The sequence below is a fragment of the Pleurodeles waltl genome, chromosome 1_2 (genome assembly GCF_031143425.1).
Source record: "Pleurodeles waltl isolate 20211129_DDA chromosome 1_2, aPleWal1.hap1.20221129, whole genome shotgun sequence".
NCBI lineage: Eukaryota > Metazoa > Chordata > Amphibia > Caudata > Salamandridae > Pleurodeles > Pleurodeles waltl.
The window spans coordinates 177,011,009-177,037,184 of NC_090437.1; the positions used below are offsets into that span (position 1 = coordinate 177,011,009).

General features: G+C 42.6%; 1 protein-coding gene across 1 annotated transcript in view; it reads left to right on the forward strand.

Moving 5' to 3' along the window:
- Positions 1–4,316: 4,316 nt before the first annotated feature.
- Positions 4,317–26,176, forward strand: part of SPMAP2L (sperm microtubule associated protein 2 like) — a 500,125-nt gene continuing 478,265 nt past the window's right edge. Inside the window, exon 1 of the mRNA XM_069233742.1 lies at positions 4,317–4,438. Within this exon, the coding sequence (XP_069089843.1) occupies positions 4,423–4,438 (16 nt within the window). The 5' untranslated portion in view covers positions 4,317–4,422. The remainder of the gene's footprint in view (positions 4,439–26,176) is intronic.

Genomic DNA, 26,176 nt, shown 5'->3' on the forward strand with positions numbered 1-26,176 from the left:
GGAGAAAACCAAAGAGATTGGTATAAACCTCTCAAAATACACAGTTAAGACTCGTAGGCAGAACCTGGCCGTAGGTATGTTATACAGCTGTTAATGCTGAGTTTTTAATGAAATTATTAATGAATATTCATGTAATTTGAGTGTTACATTTGCATAGAAAATGTAATAATATAGAGAAAAATAATGCATGCATTTGATGGTGTGCCCATCTGAGTGGCTGCCAATGTTCAGGAAGGGTACTTCGTAATGGCTTATTAATATGAAATGTTGAGCTTTTGTTTGATTAATGTAGTAAAATGTCATATTAAGCGTTATGTATTATGTATTGGCTTTATTCATTTTAGGCCTTAACCTAGCAGAAGTCTTGGCCTAGCTGCGCGGCCCTCATGTCTAGCTGTATTTCTTAGGCTTTTCATAAAATGACTGTTTAGAGAATTAAATTGTGATTTTCCACTGTGCTGACTAAATGCTTGTAGCTAAAAGTCCTTCTCCTGAGAACTGCTTGCTAGGAGATGATGTACTAGCTAATGCAACAATGCATAATGTAATGTGTGTGAGACTAACTTTCCCAGGAGAAGACAAAGACCATACTGACTGGAGTATAAGCTGCAACAATACTGTTACCTGACGAGCCGAATGACGGGAGCAGGACAAGAGGAGCCAATATTCGACATGTGAACCATGCACTAGTAGAAATGTAGATTTGAAGTTTTTGTTTTATTGGACAAAGTGTGAACATGCGATCCCTCAACCAATAGGGACTTGGGAAGTAGTTTTAGGAAATCTAACTTAGTCGACTGCACTGAGAAGAAGACACCATTTGCCCATTTTCCGTTGCCATAACGCCATTATTTTCTTGACAGTCTTGAGAAGAGACGTGCTTAACTTTACTGCTTAAAGACTTTGCCTTTTCTGAACTTTGATGCTGAATCCTGATGACTAGCTGACCAACTGATGTCCTGAGGACGAAGACTGTCACAGATTGCTGATCCAAACTGAGGATAGGTATATTGACTATGATGTTGTTTGCTATGTTTATTTGTTTTTGTTTCTAGGTACCAACCGCTATTTTGATAGAGCCATAATTAGTTGTTTTTCCAAATTTGTGTTTACAAAATTGTTTTGCGTGAAGCCCAAACATGCTATCCTAATTTGGTGTTAGTTAGGGTCCTCACTAATGAAGATCAATATAGGGAATAACATTTGATATCTTTTCTTTGCTGAATCTAAATGTGTGTAGTATTGATTGTGCAGTTATTCTTGTTATTGATTTGTACTGTAATTTTAGAATGTGTAGTAGCTCAAGCTTTGATTAGATTGCAATTATTTCGTCGTTTCGGTCAGCCAGTGTTGTTTCTGTATGTTTATCAAATGACTTTGAGATTAACCTACATTACATTAGCATTGTTAATATAGGGAAATAAATATTCTAACTTTTACATAAAGGTGTGGTTATTCATGACTGCAAGGTCATGGTGTCTGATAATTACTGCCTCTTATTGATTATTAATGTTATTGATTGTTATTGGTTATTGATCTGTGCATATTCCGGACATATGGTGTGAAAACCTTGAAGCGAGTCAATAGGTTCATTAACCTATTTGCGTCTCCCTTGTAAGTTTACTTATTAAGGTCTGATGCTCTAACACAGTTCACACCTTTATAAGACCATCCAGCATGTCCACACCCAGCTCTCAGACTTCATAAGACTGGATAACCACACTCACATTTAAGGCTTACCTATTCTTCTTTAATCCTGAAGCCAGGCCTGGTTCACGGAGGTGCAAGATGTTTGACATCAGAGGCACATCATTTCTTTGATGCAACCAGCCAGGAACTGAACTGTGAGAAGCACCCCTGCTGCTCCATTTTACACCAACAGCAGCGAGGGCTGCAAATGTCTTTCCCCCGGGGACGATTATCGAACAAGGGCCAGCTCTGCTTCAAGGGCTAGGTCGCGCCCCTTGTTTGCACTTCACAGCCGAGCCTGTGGTTTCTCAGCTCGTGCTGTAGGGTTGCCACGGGGAGCGCATTTCTCCTCTCCTTGTGATGACAGACAGTCACCAGGGGGCGCACAGCACTCTCGGTGCCCATCCAGGCTTATCATCTGCTAGCGCAGATGTATAAATAAAAATTATTAATGAGTGTTCATGTATTCTGAATAATGGGTTTTTGTAGAAAATATAATAACCTAGAAAATTAATGCACGCATTTGAAAATGTGATGACGAAAAATGGCTGCCAATGATCACAAAGTGTACTTACTGGTAGTTTAATATTGTGAAATGTTGAATAAATGTGTGACTAATGTAGTAAAATGTCAAATCAAAGGTTATGCACTGTTATGGTAGAGCCATAGTTAGATGTTTTCCAAATTGGTGTTACTAAATTGTTTTGCATGAAGCCCAACATGCTGATGATAATCTGGTGTTAGTTAAGGATCCTCACTAGTGAGATTGTGCTAATAGGGAATAATGCTTGATGAATTTCTTTGCTGAATTCAAATGTGTGTAATCACTATGACGCAGTTGACTTGTTATTAGTTTGTACCATAACCTTAGAATGTGTCGTAGTTCAAGCTTTGATTAGATTACGTTTCTTCCGCCGCTTTGGACAGCCAGTACTGTTTCTGTATATGTTTCATTTGATTTTGAGACTAATCTACATGACTTTAGCATTGTTAATATAGGGAAATAAATATTCTAACTTCTACAAGAAGGAGTGGTGATTCATGACTGAAAGGTCATGGAGTGTGATAATTACTGACTCTATTGATTACTATTGTCATTGATTGTTGTTGATTATTGATATTGTGTATTGGTTATTGATTATGTACTGGAGCTATGGTAAGAACATCTTAATTGTAAGTCAAAAGGTTCATCGACCTATTCGCGTCTCCTTGTAAGTTAACTTTTTAAGGTCAGACGCAGTTTGAGCTTCACAGCTGCGGTTTCTCAGCTGATGCTGTAGGGTTGCCTCGGTAAGTGCATTTCTCCTCTCTTTGTGATGACAGACGGCCACTCTTGGTGCCCATCCAGGCTTATCCTCTGGTGCTCACGCGGGGTTCTCACCTCACACTCGGTTGAGTGTGTGCAGCTCCTGGTCCTTTACTTCTCTTTTTACGGGCGAGCCCAAAGCGCTCAGTTCCGTGTTGTTATCTCTCTTTGGGCTTCAAACCACACTCATGTCATGTCAGTGTCTTTTGTTGGTTCGTGGGCTTGCCTTTTAAAATCTGCTTGCTTTCATTAGTGGAAGGCATGCCTTTTCTGGTGGTTAGCCTCCTTGGGCGCAGCGACCAAGTACTGAAAACATACGAGGCTCGCTGTTGTCTGTCCGGTTTGTGGACTACTTTCTCTCTTTTTTCGCAGCGCGATCTCACTTGGCAGAAGTCGAGCGCTTTGCATGACATCGACCCTCTTACATAGTTAATTGCACTTTTGCCGGTTACGTAGATAATCGCACTTTTGCCGAAAGGTTTCAATACGAGTGAACTGTTATTTCAGTTTGTGTGTCTGCTTTGCACTGATGGTGGCCATCAGCTTGTTTATGTGAAACTTTTCCTTTTCAGTTTATATGGCAAGAAAAGTCCAGTTAGTTATGTGAAACTGTTTTATTTCCATTTTCAATTTATGTGGCAAGAAAAGTCCGGTTAGGAGTCTACAGTGCTAATTACTCGAGCTCAAGCAAACGCGAGACCGTTTGCATTGCAAATGCTTGTTTTTCATACGCGCCCTCTCGTGGGCAGCTTCTGACGTTGCGCTGCACTTTTTCCTATCCAAACATTCATTCCATCTATTACTTTTTGTATACGGTTAACTTTTTGTATACTTTTGGCAATTCTAGGTAAGACTACCTCTGTCTTTAGACCCGATGTAGGGCATCCGTCACCACAATAGGCTACCCATCTATGCCAGTATTTAGGTAACTTCCGCATAAAAACTTTCCCCGCCCAAAGCAATAACAGCGGGAATTAATTCCCTCTGGTTTTGTTATTTAAATTAATCTCTGACTTCTTCTCAAATGCTGGCACGTACCACAGTACTTTGTGTTTTTGTTATGGATCTTGAAAATATGATACCCTAGAGACCTCCCTGAGTTCATCAAGTCATGCAATGGAAAAATAAATCTGAGATTGAAACTTCGCGTTATCCAATTTTCTGTAAAATGCGCCACAATGTTTATTTTGCCCTACAAGAGCCTACCACACCAGTCTCCGTTTTGCAGAGGCTGTCAGGTGTGCAGGACTTCCTTCTGTCTTGCTGTCATCCCTGCAATGGCCGCCATGCTGGCGTTCCCATAGCAACGGGACAACAACCCCCGGCAGCGGCGCCAGGGAGAGAGGGGACCCGAGGCTTTGCTGCGCCTTCATCGTGCCCTTTGGAGATCACGCTCAATCCCGCGAGCGGTAAAAGCCAAATAAAGGATGGCTACTTCCTTCGGTAGGTAAAAGTCCCCTCTTTTTTCGGCTGAGCAGAGAGCTCTGTTTATGGCGGAGAAAGAAGGGGAGGGCTAGTTCCAGGAGGATAAACAAAATAAATAAGTAGCCAAAACATAAACAGAATACGAGCAAACAGGCAGACTAAAACCAACATCAAGCGATTACAAACGAGCACACATCCCAGCACGTACCGCTTCAGGAGGGTTTGTTTTTACAAAGCAACATACTTAGATGTTTTTTCAAATGTGCTTGGAATCCCTTTAGCGCCCCCCTCAAACACACACCATAAACTCCCAATTTTTAAACGCTTCCTTATGGTGTCTCATAACTTTCCAGAGACAATTTTTAGGCTAAGGACTTTGAATCACTCGTGGCCTCATCCTATTTTTATATATATAGCCACTAAAAAAACCAAAGGTTACATGGACGTTATAGTTAGGTTCAGCTTTTATTACAAAACCGGAAGCGCATATTATGCCTTCTTTTCTTGCTTTAATAAGACAGCAGCCAAGAAAAACCTACAAACCTCAGAAACCCTGAGAGAAAAACTACCATGTTACCTCATAATATATAACAAGTAAGAACATAACAATCTTGACTGAGAGCAACAAGCCTTTTTCTTGCTGCTCGCAGTCAAGATAAGTATTCTGCTCACCATATTATATTTTTATAGTTATGCATTATACTTTATTATGTTTTATGACATGTTGTAATATTCATACATTGCATTATTGGTTTTACCGTCTTGCTGACCGCTAGCCTCGCTCTTGCGTTTGCTTCTTTAAACTTTCAATAACGTTCATTTGTCTTCCCCTCAAGCATTTCTTTGCCTCTTCAGTGTTATTAAAATGCGTCGCTTCTTTGAGGGTCTGGCTGTTGACGTGCTCGGCCCTCCACTTCCATCTGAGTGGCTTCAACTTTCTCCGATGCCCTTTCACTGCTTCATCTCACCTGCTTCAGGTCTCTCCGACACTCTTCAGGCCAGATGTAGGTAAGTCACAAATTGTGACTTGCAATTTGCGAGTCATAGCGACTCGCAAATTGCAACTCGCAATTCGCGATGCAGAAAGGTGTCTCAGACACCTTCTGCGACTCGCTATGGGGTCGCAAAGACCCACCCAATAAATATTTATGAGGTGGGTCGCAGTTTGCGACCCCATAGCGAGTCTAGGCACTCACGGGGATGGTGGCCTGCTGGAGACAGTAGACCACCATGTCCGTGACTGCTTTCAAATAAAGCATTTTTTTTTTCTCTTTGCAGCCCGTTTTCCTTAAAGGAAAACAAGCTGCAAATAGAAAAAATACTGAAACCTTTTTGTTTCCGGTTTTTTCAGAGTAGGCAGTGGTCCATAGGACCACTGCCTGCTCTGAAAAAATAATTTTGTGAGCATTCACAAAGGGGAAGGGGTCCCATGGGGACCCCTTCCCGTTTGCGAATGAGTTACCATCTACTTCAAGTGGATTGTAACTGCGAGTTGATTTGCGACCGCTTTCGCGGTGACAAATCAACTCTACATCGCGGTGCGAATCGCAAATAGGAAGGGAACACCCCTTCCTATTTGCGAGTCGGAAACACATTTTGCGAGTCGGTACCGACTCGCAAAATGTGTTTCTGCATCGCGTGAGGCCTTTTGCACCTCGCAAACGGCGTTTTTCGCCGTTTGCGAGGCGCAAAAGGCTACCTACATCTGGCCCTTCATTTGTGTCAGAGTACTGGGCAGGTTTGCTCAGCGCACACTTCCCCACGTCCGCTTCTTTTGTTGTCTCTGGCCTGTGCCCTCATTTAGACACACCCTTAACCCCCTATTCGGTCTGGCCTACCCACTCAGCTTTTGCTCCAATTTAAACCCTGTTAGGCAGGTTTTCTCTCAGCACAAACCTGATTCTTTGTTTCTAAAGCTATTTTTTGGTGAAAATAACCATCTGGTTCATTTTTTTCATTAAAGATCTTCATATATATATATATACAGTATATATATATATATATATATATATATATATATATGCATACAGTATATATATACATCTGATGATGAACAGGCTCAATCCTTGAAGGGTAATTTAAAATCCTTCATTAAGGACTCTCTTCAACATGGCCTATCAGTTTCTATGCTGGACATTTAAAAAGATTTAGAAGCTTCCTTATCCAAGGTGTTATAGAGCCCTAAGGATGTTCCTATGAAAAGAGGAATTAAACTTGCAGCACCTCACAATGTGCATTCTAAAGGCATTTCTGTTAAATTTAGGCCTCCCACCTGAGATGTGGGTCCTCCAGGGCTCCCTTCCTCCCCCTTTAACATTGTTAATTTAAGAGACACTGACAGCAATAGGGATGATATTTTAGATGATGTCACATCTCGTTTTAATTTTAAGGATGACATCTCTGATAATGGTCCTTTGGAGAAAAGGCGAAAAATTTCTCCCTGAGATGTTTCCCCCCATCTATTGTCCAATGATCTCGTAGATCATTTAGAGGAACCCATGTTTGAACCTGTGTCAATTCACCATCCAAATTCTTCAGAATGGATCCTTTCTGACCATGTCTCAGATTATGTTTCTTTTTATCTAAGACAATCCCTAGATAAATCTTCTAGGAATAAATTAAAATCACAGTGCCCCCGCCCGTCCCTTCCCTTTAAGGTGGCTGATACCCGCATATCGACCCCAACATGTTATTATTTTTCCCTAAATTTGGGATGGATCCCAAGAAAGGGGTGGATAGAGACTGGTCTAATTGCCAGGACAGACCTTTGGAACTGGTTGGCCCGTTGACTAGAATCTTGGCCGAAAAGGCAAGAATGGAAGGGGAGAAAGTTGACCCAAGACTCTTTCAAACTGGGCACAGAGTGCAATCTGTATATTGGGTAATGCAAATGCCTACATCTCCCAGGAAAGGCACAAAAGCCTTTTAAAGATTGAACAAAGCTAAGAAGTCTGGCATCCAAGGAAGAGGGCCCCAAAGCTCATGGCCTTCTCTTCAGAGACCCTTTTATATAAATGATGATCAAATATGTATCTACGTTTGCAACTATCGACAAAGCCCAGTCTTCAATTAAGAATATTTTTCCAGTGTGTTTTTGGCAGGGCCGGCAAATGTAGGGGTCAATTTGGTGGCTGTTATTCATCAAGAGGGCAATCCCTCAGCAGAGACTCCTTCAATCAAGGCTTCCAGCAGGATTTCTATCAAGGGTACAAGTCCCATTTCTATCCCCGTAACTTCAGTGGAACCCGCAGCAGGGGATATAGAGCCAAAGGAGACCACATCTCAGGTAAGAAATTCCAGTTCTGGCCCTCTTCCTGTAGGAGGCAGAGTAGGGGATTGCCTAAATGCTTGGCTGTCTCTAACCTCAGCCCCTTGGGTTATTCAGACTGTTCAGGGTTACTGCATAGACTTGTATCAGATTCAATTTCAGATTTACCTTCCCCAACCTGTACATTTTTCACAGAATCAATTTCTCCTGGTTCAGGAGGAAGTGCAGTCACTACTGGCAAAACAAGCTATAGAACAAACATCCTTCGATCCTTCAGGTTTCCTCAGTACCATCTTTTTAGTTCGGGAAAGGAACAATAAACATCGTCCAGTAATAAACCTAAAACTTTTCAACAACTTCGTAGTTTAGTAAAATTTCAAGATCGAGACAATCCTTCATCTCAGGGATCTTCTCCTACAGAAAGATTGGCTGGTCTGCCTGGACCTCCAGAATGCATATCTTACGGTTCCCGTACATCCCTTTTACAGAAAGATTCTTCAGTTCCAATGGAGGGACTCTTTCCATTTCAAGACTCTCCCTTTTGGTCTTTTGTCAGCCCCTTGGTGTTTCTCCAAGATTCACAAACCTGTGTTGGCCATCCTCAGAAGTCAGGGTGTAAGACTTTTAGTTTATCTGGATGATTTTCTAATCATGGCTCAGGACAAATCTTGTCTTCTGGCACATCTAAATCTTTGTCAGGATCTTTTGTCAAGACTGGGTTTCCTTATAACAGTCAAAAGTCTGCTCTGGTTCCTTCTCAACATCTTGAGTTTTTGGGTTTTTATAGTAGATACTGCCAGATCAATCCTCCAACTACCTCAGCAAAAAGTGGATTTAATAAAGAGGGAAATACACCTCACTTTGTCTATTCCTCTCTGTTCCCTCAGATCAATAGCTCATTTGGTAGGCCTTCTTTCTTCCTCCAATTAGGCCATTTTCCCGGGGCACCTTCACTACAGAGCCCTACAAAGATTGAAGATATGTCATCTGCACAAAGGTTTAGTGTCCCAGTCAACCTGAATTCCGAATCTAGAGAAGAACTTCTCTGGTGGCTATGTTACTTAGATGCTTGGAACAGGAAAATGATTTTCTCTGTCGCCCCAGATCTTGTCTTAGAGTCAGATGCAAGTCGGACAAGATGGGGCGCAAGATGTGGTCATCTCTCGACTAGAGGTATATGGTCCATTCAGGAGTCATCACTGCAAATCAGTTGTTTAGAGATGCTTGCCGGCCCCTTTACCATCCAGTCCTTTATAAAAGACAGAGTAAAGTGCACAGTTCTTCTAAGGATGGACAATCTGTCAGCGGTACATAAACCGTCTGGGTGGCACAAGATCAAAACCTTTGGCATTGTTAGCCAAGCGTCTTTGGGAACTCTGCCTTCCAAGGAAGATCTCTGTCAAAGTAGAATATCTCCCAGGCAAGCTAAACATAGTGGTCAACTGGTTTTCCAGACATATCTACGACTCAAGCGACTGGAGACTTCACCCTTCTGTATTCAATCATCTTTCTTCAGTCTTCAGGACCATGTCAATAGACCTCTTTGCTTCCCGTATCAACACTCAACTTCCCAACTTTTACAGTTGGAGGCCGGATCCACTGGCCATTGCCACAGATGTTTTCCTTCAGTCATGGCCTCATTCCCTCCTCTATGCCTTCCCCCCAATCCTTCTCCTAGCCTGAGTACTAGCTCAAGCCAGCCGACAGCACTCATCCCTCGTTCTGATGACTCGATGGTCCTCTGTGCTGCCACTGCCCCTTCCGCCCACCCAGCTTGCTAAACTTGTTGCCTCTGCACCCTCCTCCCTGCCCTCAATTATCCAAGTCTGTACCCTGACCTCTGCCTCCCCATAGTATTCTAATAAACAACTAGATTGCTAACATTCTATATTTATTACAAAAGTGTGGCACCCCTGACATCATCTTGATTTAATCAAAACTGTAATATCTAAACCATTTCCTTTAGACATTATAAAAATGAGAGGGTCTTATTCCCATAGAAATTATGGTTAGTACTCTAATAAACAGAAATGAGGACATATTTTCTGAGTTCTCAAATAGCGACAAAGCCCTTTTAAATTATTTGCTATCTTTATCTTTTTTTTATCCAGTTGATCACTTGATTATTTGTTACACTCAGGGGAGAGACTTTGCAGCTGGGGAACCAGGTTCGAGTTTTGGCGTCAACTTGACATCCTGTGGTTCTGGGCAAATCACTTAGGCCCTCATTATGACATTGGCGGCAAATGCCGCCTACCGCCACGGCAACGGCCGCCAACATACCATCGCCGTGGCTACCGACTGTCCATGCCATTATGACCGTAGCCGGAATTCCGCCAGAAGGCTGGCAGAATTCCGGCTACAGTCATGGCGGTGGACGGCGGTAAGGTGGCGCTGCTGGCAGCAGCAGCGCCACGCCAGAAAAACAGCACTTACCGCATAATGTTCCATGATACGGCCTGGCGGTGTTATGCTGGTGGGTGCTGCTGCTGGCAGCAGCGTCGCGACCCGTCTCCTGCCAGAGGACCCCCTACAAGCAGGTAAGTCGGGTTCTCTGACAGGAGAGGGGGGGTGGGGGATGTTGAGTGCATGTGTGGGGGTGTGTGTGACTGTGTTTGAATGCGTGCATGCATGTGTAATGCGTGTGTGCATGAGTGGGTGTGTGTGTACGTACATGTTGTGTCGTGTTATTGCAGGTGTGCCTGGATGTATATTCGTGAGTGTTGCTGTGAGTGTGTATGAATGTATGCATGCGTGGGTGAATGTGTTTTATGCGTGTGTGTGTATGGGTGTGTATGTATGTGCGTGTATATGTGGGGGGGAGGACTCTGGGGAAGGGGGTGGGGGAGACCCTGATCAGTGCCAGTGAAGGAATTCCCTGGCACTGATAGTGCCTACCGCCATGGTTTCCGTGGCGGTACATAACCCACGGAAACCATGGCGGTGGGAGGGGTCAAATGCCATGGGCGGCCTAGCGACGGCCGTTGGGCTGGAGACTGAAGTCTCCAGCCCGGCGGTCGTTACCGTTGCGGCGGTCGGTGTGGTAGATTGGTGGTTAGGTCAAATAATAGTGGAGGTAGGTGCCGCCAGCCTGTTGGCGGTAATACCTTCACTATAGCACCGACTGCTGGGGTCGTAATGACCCCCTTAATCTCCATATGCCTAAAACCAAAATGAATGTGTCCTTGTGTAATGTAACTGATGCTCATGCTCATGTAAAGCACTCCAATACCTTCATGTCAAGTCTGCACTATATAAAACCGGAAAAAAACACATTTAAATGTTTTGCACACTTCTGTCATTGGACTATATTTGGGCTACATTTGGGTGATATTTGGGCTACTTTGTTCCTCTGGTGGCCATCTTGGGAGACGTATTCATTACGAAACGCCCTAATTGCCTCATTTACTGCAGTCTCCTCAGTAGAAAATTCTTCCGTTTTCCACTTTGATTCCATCAAGATGGCGTTCAGATGTGCCACACTTTTGGCATAAATTTAGAATGTTAGCACTCTAGTTGCTCATTAGAACACTGTAGTAAAGCTGCTGATCACTGTAGGAAAGTACCATCTTGCCTGGCATGTTACCCCCATTTTTCACTGTATATATGTTGTTTTAGTTGTATGTGTCACTGGGACCCTGGTAACCCAGGGCCCCAGTGCTCATAAGTGTGCCTGAATGTGTTACCTGTGTAGTGACTAACTGTCTCACTGAGGCTCTGCTAATCAGAACCTCAGTGGTTATGCTCTCTCATTTCTTTCCAAATTGTCACTAAAAGGCTAGTGACCATTTTTACCAATTTACATTGGCTTACTGGAACACCCTTATAATTCCCTAGTATATGGTACTGAGGTACCCAGGGTATTGGGGTTCCAGGAGATCCCTATGGGCTGCAGCATTTCTTTTGCCACCCATAGGGAGCTCTGACAATTCTTACACAGGCCTGCCACTGCAGCCTGAGTGAAATAACGTCCACGTTATTTCACAGCCATTTTACACTGCACTTAAGTAACTTATAAGTCACCTATATGTCTAACCTTTACCTGGTAAAGGTTAGGTGCAAAGTTACTTAGTGTGAGGGCACCCTGGCACTAGCCAAGGTGCCCCCACATTGTTCAGAGCCAATTCCCTGAACTTTGTGAGTGCGGGGACACCATTACACGCGTGCACTACATATAGGTCACTACCTATATGTAGCTTCACAATGGTAACTCCGAAAATGGCCATGTAACATGTCTATGATCATGGAATTGCCCCCTCTATACCATCCTGGCATAGTTGGCACAATCCCATGATCCCAGTGGTCTGTAGCACAGACCCTGGTACTGCCAAACTGCCCTTCCTGGGGTTTCACTGCAGCTGCTGCTGCTGCCAACCCCTCAGACAGGCATCTGCCCTCCTGGGGTCCAGCCAGGCCTGGCCCAGGATGGCAGAACAAAGGACTTCCTCTGAGAGAGGGTGTTACACCCTCTCCCTTTGGAAAATGGTGTGAAGGCAGGGGAGGAGTAGCCTCCCCCAGCCTCTGGAAATGCTTTCATGGGCACACATGGTGCCCATTTCTGCATAAGCCTGTCTACACCGGTTCAGGGACCCCTTAGCCCTGCTCTGGCGCGAAACTGGACAAAGGAAAGGGGAGTGACCACTCCCCTGACCTGCACCTCCCCTGGGAGGTGTCCAGAGCTCCTCCAGTGTGCTCCAGACCTCTGCCATCTTGGAAACAGAGGTGCTGCTGGCACACTGGACTGCTCTGAGTGGCCAGTGCCACCAGGTGACGTCAGAGACTCCTTCTGATAGGCTCCTTCAGGTGTTGCTAGCCTATCCTCTCTCCTAGGTAGCCAAACCCTCTTTTCTGGCTATTTAGGGTCTCTGTCTCTGGGGATTCCTTAGATAACGAATGCAAGAGCTCATCCGAGTTCCTCTGCATCTCTCTCTTCACCTTCTGCCAAGGAATCGACTGCTGACCGCGCTGGAAGCCTGCAAACCTGCAACATAGTAGCAAAGACGACTACTGCAACTCTGTAACGCTGATCCTGCCGCCTTCTCGACTGTTTTCCTGCTTGTGCATGCTGTGGGGGTAGTCTGCCTCCTCTCTGCACCAGAAGCTCCGAAGAAATCTCCCATGGGTCGACGGAATCTTCCCCCTGCAACCGCAGGCACCAAAAAGCTGCATTACCGGTCCCTTGGGTCTCCTCTCAGCACGACGAGCGAGGTCCCTCGAATCCAGCGACTCTGTCCAAGTGACCCCCACAGTCCAGTGACTCTTCAGTCCAAGTTTGGTGGAGGTAAGTCCTTGCCTCAACTCGCTGGGCTGCATTGCTGGGAACTGCGACTTTTGCAGCCACTCCGGCCCCTGTGCACTTCCGGCGGAAATCCTTTGTGCACAGCCAAGCCTGGGTCCACGGCACTCTAACCTGCATTGCACGACTTTCTAAGTTGGTCTCCGGCGACGTGGGACTCCTTTGTGCGACTTCGGGTGAGCACCGTTTCACGCATCCTCGTAGTGCCTGTTTCTGGCACTTCTCCGGGTGCTACCTGCTGCTGACAGGGCTCCTTGTCTTGCTCGACGTCCCCTCTCTCTCCTGGTCCAATTTGCGACCTCCTGGTCCCTCCTGGGCCACAGCAGCGTCCAAAAATGCTAACCGCACGATTTGCAGCTAGCAAGGCTTGTTGGCGTTCTTTCGGCGGGAAAACACTTCTGCACGACTCTCCACGGCGAGAGGGATCCGTCCACCAAAGGGGAAGTCTCTAGCCCTTTTCGTTCCTGCAGAAACCTCAGCTTCTTCTGTCCGGTAGAAGCTTCTTTGCACCCGCAGCTGGCATTTCCTGGGCATCTGCCCATCTCCGATTTGCTTGTGACTTTTGGACTTGGTCCCCTTGTTCCACAGGTACCCTAGATTGGAAATCCACAGTTGTTGCATTGTTGGTTTGTGTCTTTCCTGCATTATTCCTCTAACACGACTTCTTTGTCCTTAGGGGAACTTTAGTGCACTTCGCACTCACTTTTCAGGGTCTTGGGGAGGGTTATTTTTCTAACTCTCACTATTTTCTAATAGTCCCAGCGACCCTCTACAAGGTCACATAGGTTTGGGGTCCATTCGTGGTTCGCATTCCACTTTTGGAGTATATGGTTTGTGTTGCCCCTATCCTTATGTTTCCCCATTGCATCCTATTGTAACTATACATTGTTTGCACTGTTTTCTAAGACTATACTGCATATTTTTGCTATTGTGTATATATATCTTGTGTACATTTCCTATCCTCTCACTGAGGGTACACTCTAAGATACTTTGGCATATTGTCATAAAAATAAAGTACCTTTATTTTTAGTATAACTGTGTATTGTGTTTTCTTATGATATTGTGCATATGACACTAAGTGGTACTGTAGTAGCTTTACACGTCTCCTAGTTCAGCCTAAGCTGCTCTGCTAAGCTACCATTATCTATCAGCCTAAGCTGCTAGACACCCTATACACTAATAAGGGATAACTGGGCCTGGTGCAAGGTGCAAGTACCCCTACAAGCCAGTCCAGCCTCCTACAATCACCATGGGGTTAACTGTCAACATGCTGCTGGAGTTGAAAGTGCTTGTTTCAGTCTGCATGTCAGAATGTTTTAATTAAATAGAAGAGGAAGATATTTGAGAACTCAATTAAAATGTGTCCTAATTTTTCTTTCTACAGCACTAACCATAATTTCTATGACAAAATGAGCCACCTCATTTTGTTCCTTTCTAAATTAAATGGTTTAAGTTTTACCATTTTGATTCAACCAAGATGGCTTCAGGTGTGCCACACGTTTGTCATAAGTAAGACTGTTTTGGGAGCTGCAATAGAACACACGCAAATCAACTAACAGGCTGCTCCTGCTGGAAGTACATGTTTTACTGAGAATGTCAGACTTCATCCTCATATGGCTGAAAAAGATAGTGTGAACTTATAGAAAATTTGCTCTCATTTTAGTTTCTAGAGCGCCTTTCATAACATCTGTGAGAAAATCATGCAAAAACATTTTTCTCTCAAATATGATTCATGAAATCCCAGCAGAAGGTTTTTCACGGGGTAAAATCACCTTGGAACACACACACCACAGTTCTTTAAATTAGTTTGGTACTTTCAATAAATGATTTATATTGTAACTAAAGAGCCTGATTTAGAATTTGGAAGAAAGGTTACTCTGTCACTACGGTGACCGATATCCCGTCTGCCGTAATCTAAATCCCATTCTTTCCAATAGGATTTAGATTTCAGCAGACAAAATATCCATCAATGTTGCGATAGAGTAACCTGTCCACCAAACTCTAAATCAGGCCCTAACATCTATCACCCTTTATACGCTCTCCTTTTTGTGACTTTCACAACCTGCCATTCACTCCAATGCATTTCAATGGGCCTATGTCCCAGAGTCCTGTAATGACTGCCACTATAGTTAGGTTCTGAATTTACTTGTAGCAAACCATAAAAATTCAGCAGTTATAGTTAGAGTTCTTTCAAGTAACTATAACTTGTGCCCTATGGCAACTATAACTCGCGCCCCGCCATGCACAGTTTTTATATTGAATAATTTGACTGCTAACATTTCATTTATATTTTTAATGTCGTTATAGAAGTTGTCATAAGTGCTGAATATCTGGGGTAATTAGCAGTACATGGGAAGGCATATGCTATGTCCTGGGGTGTCTAACCCAGGAGATAGCAGTTACCCTGCCCACACTGGCGTGCACAGGAAAACATCTGCTGCTTAGCCGGAGCAATTTCAAATCTCCCACCGAGTGGGAGCAGACAGCAAGTCTGTTCTCAGCAGGTTGGAGGTTGAAAAATGCTCCTACCCGTTGGAAGCAGAATTTTCATATGTTTCCTTACCTCCAGTGAAGTGGGCAGGGAAACATGAAAAGATTGTTGTCGCCTGCAATAGGCAGCATTTTTAGCTAGTCCCTGCAGTGTCGCCTTCCACTGGAATCGGGGATCTGGCCTCAGGCCGCAGGGGCATTAGGGTTCCCCCATGGTACTCAACGAAAGTGCTCTAGAGGTGCTCACCCTCGGGAGATAGCTGTTTGCTTTTGCTTGGTGGGAGCTGTGACAGCTTCTGCCAAGAAAAAGCAAACACGCCGCTTCCAGAAAGTGCACCCGCTTACTGGAATCAGAGTTTTCATCTTTTTCCCTGCCCGCAGGCATGCGGGTAGGGAAAGAGATGAAACTATTGCTCCCACACGCAGGGAGCTGCATTTACAGCTGCTCCCTGCGTGCAGGAGCAATGCCGGCTTCCGCAGGAGGCGGGGAGCCAGCTGGGACTGTGGGGGCCCTGAGGCTCCCCCCGCAGGCCCCAACATTTATTTAAAAAAAAAAAAAGATCCCTGCCTTGCGTATTTATGTTACATAAAAATGCAGGGCAGGATTCATTCCGGCACGATGCTTATTTCAAAGAAATGAAACCTCAACAGGAAACATCTGCAGATATAAACAAAGTAGGTCCCCAAATTGAAGCTTGACTTCTGTGAAGTACTAAGCATCCATATTTCTTACACATGGTGAAGGCAGAGCAAGTGTGTTTTCTCTGCATTTCCACCATGAAAAGTTATCTGTAATCCTTGATGGAGGTGCTTGCATCCTTGCTTTTTTCAAGTGTAATGGCTCATGTAGTGACTGTGATGAGTGGGTTCTTTCTTGCCATCTGCTACTGAGACCGGAGATCGTGTTATCCCTTTTAAAAACTACAAATATGTAAAATAGCCTAGAAGCCCTGCCCTTTTGGCCCTGCCTAATTTACTTTCGTGATACGCAATGTCTTTCCCCCATTTTCCCAGGAAGATGGATAGCTTACTAAGATGATCCCCCGAGCATATTTCCCTCTGCTTTTGGAGAAGCGTTCTTGACGCACAGGAATATGATTTCATCTCCTCCAAACAAAGGAGCACTTCATGAGTGGTGTTGGGTAGGCCAACCCCGGCTGCCCCATGGCCAAAGGCAGTGCGTGGCATGGGGTTGAGTGATGTGGCCAGGTCCTGCGTCCAACCCCTGCTCAAGGCACCCTCACCATGCAGTGCTAATTACCCCACATATTACAACACTCATAACAGCATTGATAATATCGATGTAAAATTAGCAGTAAAATTATTGAGGAGAAAACTATGCATGGTAGGGGGCAAGTTATATTTATCTTAAGGCATGAGTTATAGTTACTTGAAATAACTCTAGCTATAATAGCTGAATTTTGATGGTTTTCTACAATTGCAAAGTCAGCCCAGCTATAACGTCTGGTAACCGTGACTATATATATATATATTAGTAAGGAGGAAGTAATGGTCAAAGACATATTAGCAAAAATGCAGACAACCCTGCAAGATTACAATAAAGAGATAATAGAAAGAAAAGATAGAAAATTCAGTAGTGATAGTTTGGACTATCACTATGGCCGTATTTATAATTTTGCAAAGAAATATGACCACTTTAGAACCCAGGAGAAACAAAGTAGATCAGCTGCTGTTATGCAGATAGAGAGTGAAATTAGTTCAGACCCTGGATCAAGTGCTGATGAGTCCACCATGGAGAAAGGGGATTTTCAATGGGAACTCCGGCTCTTACGTATGACGACTCGACAAGGAGGAAACTGAATGCAGCAGGCACAAGAAAAATGAAGTGCAGAACGAGGAGGTGCAAAAGGAAGAGGAACTGACAAGAGCATGGGCAGGAAGTAAAGACCCCAGTGGACACTAATGAGGGGAAAAACCTGGTTGTTAATATCTCGTCCACTAGGGTCACCCCAAATCAGGAAAGGATTCTCAATTTGGGGTTGACGTTTTGCCCAACCTCAACACCGAATTTTATTGACATCTGAATTGAATTGTATTAGTACATAAGGAAATTGAAATTGCCTAAGTAGCACTCCATAAAAACTAAGGCCCACATTTATACTCTGTTTGCGCCGGATTTGCATCATTTTTTTTTTACGCAAATTTGGCGCAAACTTAACTCCATATTTATACTTTGGCACTAGACCCGTCTAGCACCAAAGTTATAGAGTTTGAGTCATTTTTTGTACGTGAAAACCTACCTTGCGCTAATGACATGCAAGGCAGGCGTTCCCGTGCAAAAAATGACACTAAGGCATGTGCGCCTTATTTATCCTCCACCGTCAAAATGACGCTCAGGAGGAGACGGGCCTTAAAACATGGCACCCAGCCTGATTTGCAACGCTTTTTAACACCTGGGTAAGGGCAGGCGTTAAGGGACCTGTGGGCTCATTTCCATGGTGGGAGCCCATGGATGCAGTCCACAGGTGCCCTTCCCTGCACCCAGGGACACCCCCTGCCACCCTCGCCCACCCCTGGAGGATATCCATGGATGGAGGGACCCATCCATAGTGAGTGCAGGTAAGTATATATATATATTTTTTAAGTGGCCTGGGGGGGCCTAACTTGGGCCCCCTTACATGCCACTGTGTTCAATGGCCATGCCCAGGGGACAGCAGTCCCCTGGGCATGGCCATTGGGCAGGGGGGGCATGACTCCTGTCTTTGCTAAGACAGGAGTCATTTCCATGGGGGTTGTGCATCACAAAATGGCGCTAGTCAGGTTAGAGCCAATATTTTTTACTCTAACCTGACTTGCACCATTCTTTGGCGCACAACCCCCAGTCTTCCCTTCGCCTCCGCTGCCCGGTTACCGTCATTTATTTTGACTCTAACCAGGTTGCAGCACCGGCTAACTTCATTCCATAAATAAGGCGCCTGGCTGGCACGTTGGAATGGCGTTAGCCAGCGGTAAACGTTTTGACGCAAATCTGCCCAAGCGCTGATTTGTGTCAAAAAGTATAAATATGGGCCTAAGAGCATGAAAACTTGTGACAAGAGGAGCTCTAAATTATCTAATTCACCCATCGGAGATACAGGAATTAGCAGACAAGATTATAGACATTCCAGTAGAGAAGGGTGCTGTGGAGGCTTCAGTAGAGTATGGATCCAATGAGGGTCCCACCATAATTTCAACTGGGGAAATCCAACTGGGGCATGAAGAGAAGAATGGGTGGTTGTCCCAATTGGAGGTACCACGTATCAACGCTCTCAGACAAATGGGATTCAGTACTGATGAAACAGAAGATAGTGGTTGTAGACCTAAATCCAAATTATGTCTGCGATTGCCTCCGGGTAACAAGGTGGATCTTTTTTACGAGTTGGTTGTGGAGGACTTAAAGAATTTGAGGAGGAAATGGAACTATATCAACTAAAGGAGTAATTTTTTGCCATGTGATTTAAAAGATGTTATGGAGCTCAGAAATAATCTGTCACTTATCATTAAACCTTCGGATAAGGGGGGGCAATATTGTGCTGATGGACAAGAGCATGTATTTAATGGAGGCGAGAAGACAGTTGAATGACACAATCATTATGCCTGCCTACCAAAAAACCTGATGGCTGGGAATGAAAAGGAATATCATTCTAAATTACAGGGATGGTATGATCAAGAATTGTTGGATTGGGACGAGTACCAATATTTATGAGTGGAGAAGGTGAAAATTGGCACAATATATTTCCTCCCTAAAGCCCATAGGAGCATTGAAACACCACCGGGAAGACCCATAGTAAGCTCCATTGGGTCACTCTAGGAAAATACTTCAAGAAATTGTGACTTGATCTTGCAACAGTATGTGACCTGTTTACCATTTCATTTATAGGACTCTGCAGACTTTCTAAGGAAGCTGGACGGGGTCCCTTGGAAGTCTGATTACATTATGGTTACACTGGACGTGATGTACCCCTATACATCCATCAATCCTGAACATGGACTATGAGCCTGCAAATATTTCCTGAGGGATAGACCTATTGAATATCTGGAACACAACCACATGTTGATCAGTATGCTAGAATTTTGCCTCACCCACAATCTCTTTATTTTTTACAACAAGTATTACTACCAGTTACAGGGAACTGCGATGGGCACCTCCTTGGCTTCTTACCTATGCTAATTTGTTCATGGGGTGTTGGGAGAAGGAGGTGGCCTGGACTGAAAAAAATGATCACTTTATGGATAAGGTGGTATTATGGTCTTGCTTCATTGATGACCTTTTTATTTTTTGGGGGATGGAGGTGAATTGGAACTCCAGGAATTCATACAGAGTTTGAATCTTAATCAGCATATCATCAGATTCACTTATTTGCACAGTAATGTTCATTGTGAATTTCTGGATGTTGAGCTGGAGATTTTAGAAGGCAAACTGATTAGTAGGATACATACGAAACTGACGGCAACAAATGCCATCTTGCATGCTAATAGTGGTCCTCCAGAAGTGTTGAAGTGGAGAATTCCTCATAGTCAAATGATAGGAGTGATAATAATCTATTCTACTGATGAGGAATGTAACAAGGAAATTGGGAAGATAATGAAACGGTTTTTAGAACAGGGCTATCCTATGGGTGTGCTGGAGAATTCTCAAGGGAGAATCAACATGAACCTAAGGAAGGAACTACTATATCCATGTAAAAAGGACAATGTGGAGGGCAATAAGGGAATCAGGAGATTGTTCTTGGAGTATAGCACAGCCCAATCTAGTGTAAGGAGAATTTTGTGTAAAAACTGGCACATCTTATGCAGGGATGAGCATTTGAAGAACATTGTGAATAATGGTCCCTGAATAACCTTTAATAAAACCAGGTCAATGGATGACATGTTAACATGTGTTTTTGTTGACACCAGAAGGGAAATGGGGACAGATAATTGGCTGAAAAGTAAGACTAAGGGATTCGTTAAGTGTGACACTTGTAAAGCTTGTAGGTATGGGCTAAATTGTAAGGAGTATCGAACCTTTGAGGGATAAACTGTTAAGATACAAGAGAGAATAACGTGTAACACTGACCACGTAATTTATGTATTAAGATGTGTGTGCAATAAACTATATGTGATGTGGGCAGTACCATCAAGAAACTGAAAGTCAGAATTCTGCAACATAACCGAGCCATTAAGAACGTAGATCGGAGTAATCCATTGGCTACTCATTTTGAGCAATATCATGCTGGGTCTCTAGCGAGCTTTCAGTATTATGGTATAAAATATGGGACTCCTCATCCACGGGGAGGCGACAGGGAGAAGGAGTTGAGAAGGGAGGAATCCTGATTGATTTCTTAATTGGGAACTGAGGCCCCAGGTGGACATAATACTGATGCTGAATTGCATGTCCACCTATAGAATTGGTCGGGTCTCCCCTAATAATTAACTGGTGATTGTGTTATCAATTAGTACTATCTGATTGAGTAGGATTCCTGACCCATTCTCTGAAATCATCTGAGGCTAACTTATAGTTGATCGGTGATTGTGTTATTAATCAGTAATATCTGATTTGAGTAGGATTCCAAACCCAGTCTCTGAAATGATCTGAGGCTCACTTGTTATACCCGTGATTGCAGTTTTTGTCCAAACAAGGTTATGAATGAGTTATACAGGCTTGTGTACCTCGTTATTTACTTGTATTTTTATGAGTGTTTGAAACATTGAATCTTTCTTGGGGGATATTCTTTATTGATGAATTAACTTTTTCCATTAGAAGTGGTGGATGATTTCCCCTATTTGGTGGCCGATAGATCAATAGTCTGTGAAGGCAGAAGTGTACTAACTTTAATGTCTGAAATAGGTGAGAAAGCCCTGTGGTCCCCTTATATGTATTTCTGGAGTGCCTTTTGTAAAAATCCTTTTTTGACTCCATATGTACCCATTGAGTGCCCTTCATAAATCCTTCGATACACCTTTTTCGAAAGAGAATGTAATTGGGATGGCATTCTCTGGATGAGATGTTATATGAACATAAAGTAGTGAGGAATTACATATAACAGCTTCCCTCGGATGGAAGGTGACCTTACATGAAGTATCATTAATTATCTTGGAGTGCACCATGTTAGGCTTATTTTAGTAAATTCTAGCACTTTACATGTGAGGAAGCACTCTAAGTAAGCACCAGCACTTTAGGTGAGATGCAGGTTATAGAAAACAACTTTTTTTAATGTAGGGACTTATTATGTGTATTCAAAAACAGTCTTTTAGTGTATGTTTTAAGGTATTATATTAAGTGCACTTTAGAAAATGCCAGCACTTTATATTTGGTGGGGAGTTTAAGGAAGCATTAGCACTTTATAGTGGGGGAGTGATAGCATTTATTGTTAATTTTGCGTGTGAAATTATGTACTCTTTAATATGCTATATATGAAGGGATATCTCAGAAAAACATTGTATATGTAATGTGGATGATTAGGAACTGTGTTGCATTATATGACGTCGAGTAATTGTAATAAAGCACGAGCAGTTTATATGAGTTTGTGAGGATGATCAGAACCTTATCTTCTAGATATCCTTAACATATGCACTTTACGTGAATAACATGATGCCATGTGCCCCCCCAAAATAGTAAAATTTGATTAATAGAAAGAACTTTCTTAGTAGGAATTTGAGTTGGGTATATGACAATTCATCAATGTATATCTATATGAATTTAAAATCGGTATTAGGAATGAATTTGTCTCTTACGTTCCAAATGTTGATGTATTTTGGAAATGTGTATATTGCTTTATGAGGAGCCCTCTATAAGAACTGGAGAAGGTAAAACACAATTGACGGGGTCATATACTTGGTGAGAAAATGAAGGCTGAATATAGCCATATTGTGGAATGAGTTAGCGCTGTAGCATGCTGGGCTGAGGAAATGGTGGAAGGACGATGTATTAAAAGGGTGCCAGTCATGGAGTATGTTTAGACCTGGTTGAAGGCATGATCATTTTAATGTTTGTTATGCCAAAATTTAATAAAATCCTTTGTTAAAAAATTGAATCTGTGTAGCTGAACAACTCTTTGGTGGTGCCGCCGACTACTGGTTGCTGAAGCTGTGTGTTGGAGAAATATATAGATATACATATATATACTCGATGTGTATATATATATATATATATATACACATACACACATCCAGTGACAGTTACTGTTGGGTGCTTATAGTTAGGTCTGCGTTTCCATAGGAAAGGCATGTTTTGCGTTTGATGAATCTTCACAAAACTTTCCAATAAGTGCTCTTTTTTGCTTACCTACTTCATGGAAAGTTTTGTGGTGATCCATCAAGCAGGGACTGAGAAAACAGTTTGTTCTAAAACACAAAATTCCCTAAGCAATTTCCATAGGGATTTTTGAACAGCGATACAGCCAAAATTGCTGAACAGAATTACCCCAAATTTGTCATGAAGCTAGAATTGGTCCAGGAAGCATGCTTTTTGTGATTTGGTGTAATTCCGTTTAGTAGATTTTGAGAAATTAAAGAACAAAAAATATTTGCCTATCAGGACAGTTGATCTTGAGGGACTCTCATGAGAGTCACGCCAGCACAACTTAAAAAAATAAAATGTTCTGATTGGCCGAGGGGGCTTTTTTCCCTCGGGCCATCTCTCTCCCAAAGAAGTGCCCTAAAGTAACTATAACTTGCACCTTCACCATGCACTGTTTCTGATCTCACATACTACAACTCTCACGACATGTCCTGGAACATGATTGGTAACATCATTGCAACATCTGAAATTAAATAATTGATGACAACTCTGTGCGTGGTGGGGGCGTGAGATGCAGCTACTTTAGGACACAAGTTATAGTTACTTGGGATAACTATAACTGGAGAATGTAAGTGTTTTGTGAGTTTAAAACGTTACGTTGTCACAGAAATTTTCACCTAACTATAATATTACTTTAACCTTTGTTTTTTCAATGAATACATACCCCCACACACATACACACAAACACAGTTACACACAAGGGAGTTTCTGCTTTAGATCATACATACCAGTGTTTGGGAACCAATAATAGGGAAGTTAAGATTTTAAGAAAAAAATGGAGAGATCTTATTTCCACCTTAAATTTCTTTGAAGTGAAAGAAGAAATTATACAATAAATCCATTTTGGCTTGAAAAGTGGTGAGTTTCCCACCAAAGTCAACAATGTTCACGTGTCATAGAAGAATAGCACTTCATGTCTCCATTTATCAGTGTCTCTTTAACACCTTATCCTTGCTCTTCTGACTCCACGCCCCCAGATCTCTTGCATTCCTTCTCACTCCGCAATAGTCCAGTGTAAACTCAAACGTAGATCTCCCCAACCCTTGGTTTGGAGTAACCTTCACATGCGCATTACACCAGTGTTGTAAATGGAGAGGTACAAAAAGGTATTGAGTACCTCTACTTCTATAAATTAAAAAGGAGAGTACCTGCACTTCTCAACACAAGTGCAATACTTATAATGGGAGAGTACCAGCACTTCTCAGGAGCAAACAGGTACTGTAGGATAGTAAGTACCCGCACTTCGATTTTCCATCTAAAATGCTGCGCTACACAGTTTTGGGTGGAAGTATTTCCTAATATGCACTATGTCCCGGAGCGATCCTTCAATGAGCACTGTGTCTCTTCACTCTTAACAAAGAGGGCAGCACCAGTACATTATTTTAGGTTCAGGAATGCGAGGAAAAAAAAAACATCAGATATGAAATAGCCATTCCTGCTCAACCTATCTAAATTAATAAATGGACTTAATCCCACATAGTTACTAACCCAAACATTTTCCCTCAAATATTGAATTTCATTGTTCTCATGATACTTTCATGTAACAAGTTTTTTGACATTTTTCCATTATATATTCATCCTTATTTTTTACATAATCTTTTTAAAGAGTCCAACAATAAATTAACTAATCCCACTTATAATACAACACAAAAGTTAAATCAATACTGTCATATTAAAAATCACCACCCCACTTGTATCACTATCACTCATTCTGAACCACACTCACACACTCAAAACACTGTTTTCATAGGACTACCAAAGAGACGTTTTTCAATAGCCCAATAGAAAGACCACTTCTCATTCACTCTTCCATTGTTGCGTCTTGATCTGGGATCTCTGAATAATATTGGTCAACGCATGTTTTGGTGAATTGAAGATTCTCTATACCACCTTCTTCAGGACCTATGACCGCTAGATTTTCTTCTCTAATCCACGAAAACAAGTGGGGTGTATTCTAATAAAATGGAAAACCATTCATGTATACGAATCAGGACAAACTTAATTACTGAGCCATAGCTTCATAAATACATAATTATCAATTTTCTCCCCAGGCAGCTTCACTCAATCATCAGTTTACCAACCACTGCGTGCCAAGGAACATATGTGTTTTAATAAATGTGCCAAAAAGTGATAGCAAATAGGGAGAACGTTTTAAACCTCCACCACCATAGATTGTCTCACAATCAAGACCCTTCAACGTACCAATCCAATTCAAGGTGTCAATTATAAAACTCTGCTGCCACTAGTAATCTCCCAATCAAGATCTTTCAAAGTACCAAACCAATGATTGTTGTCAGGAATACATTCTTTGTCCCATGAATTACAGTGAGAACATGCACTTCATTCTTACACATAAGGTGGCTAGACCACTACTATATATAACAAACCCAAGCTGGCGTCTTTGTAACTTCCCTGGACAAGTTTGGTTATTAAAAGTGTTATCTTAAGATTATCCTAATATGAATCAAAAACCCATACACTTCACTGGGCATCACATCCTTCAACAAGACTGGACTACCATCCAATGTCCAATTATATATAGGATTTACCAAGTTATCAGTCCACCATTCAAATCCAAAAGACCTCGATTCTCTTATTTCACCACCTACAGTTGGTGCACTCCTTCCTCTTTTCAGTTGTCCTAGTGGCTACTTTAAAGTGCCTAAATTAAACATGTAATGCAGCTCATGTAGGATGCCCACACAAGTGGATATGTCTGTACATGCACTATTCCTTCTGCTATATTTCCAACTCTCTTAAACAGACATAGTCAATATATTTCCTTAATTGCGCAAGCTGGAGATATCCACACTATTTTCTCCTCCGAGACGGACAACTGGTTGGGCTTTTGCAAGAGAAAAACAACACAATTCAACTTAATGTCTGACTTCAATATTATAGATGTTAAGTGGATACAAAGACCACAATATATATGTCCCTTGTAGCAACCTATTAGGAGACAGCCAAAGCAGCTCATTAACCATAACCCAATACAATGCAATATAGATTTAACTTAGAGGTTATGACCATTGTGATATTATCAGTGATGAATCATCGAGAATTAAAGTCTGTTACAGCACCAGTAGCAATTTTAAATTTTAAAAGAAAATCATAAAGGTAATTGACCAAACAAATACATTCTTATGTAAGGTAAGAGAATCACAAATTACTTGAATTTCATATTTGAGAGGACCATCAACCAAAACAACAGGAGGTGTGGAAGAACCACAGTAAAAAAGGGCAGATACATTAGGTCTGACCCATGAAACATTCAAGTGTGATTTATCCAGTGCTTAATTTGTGCTTCTTGTTTCCGGTGCTTAGCACCGGCACTTATTTTAGAGGGCCGGGGCTTATTCTTCTGCCTAAAGCATTTTCTGCAAGCAAAAGACACATATGGGAAAGACGGAGGAAGAGGAA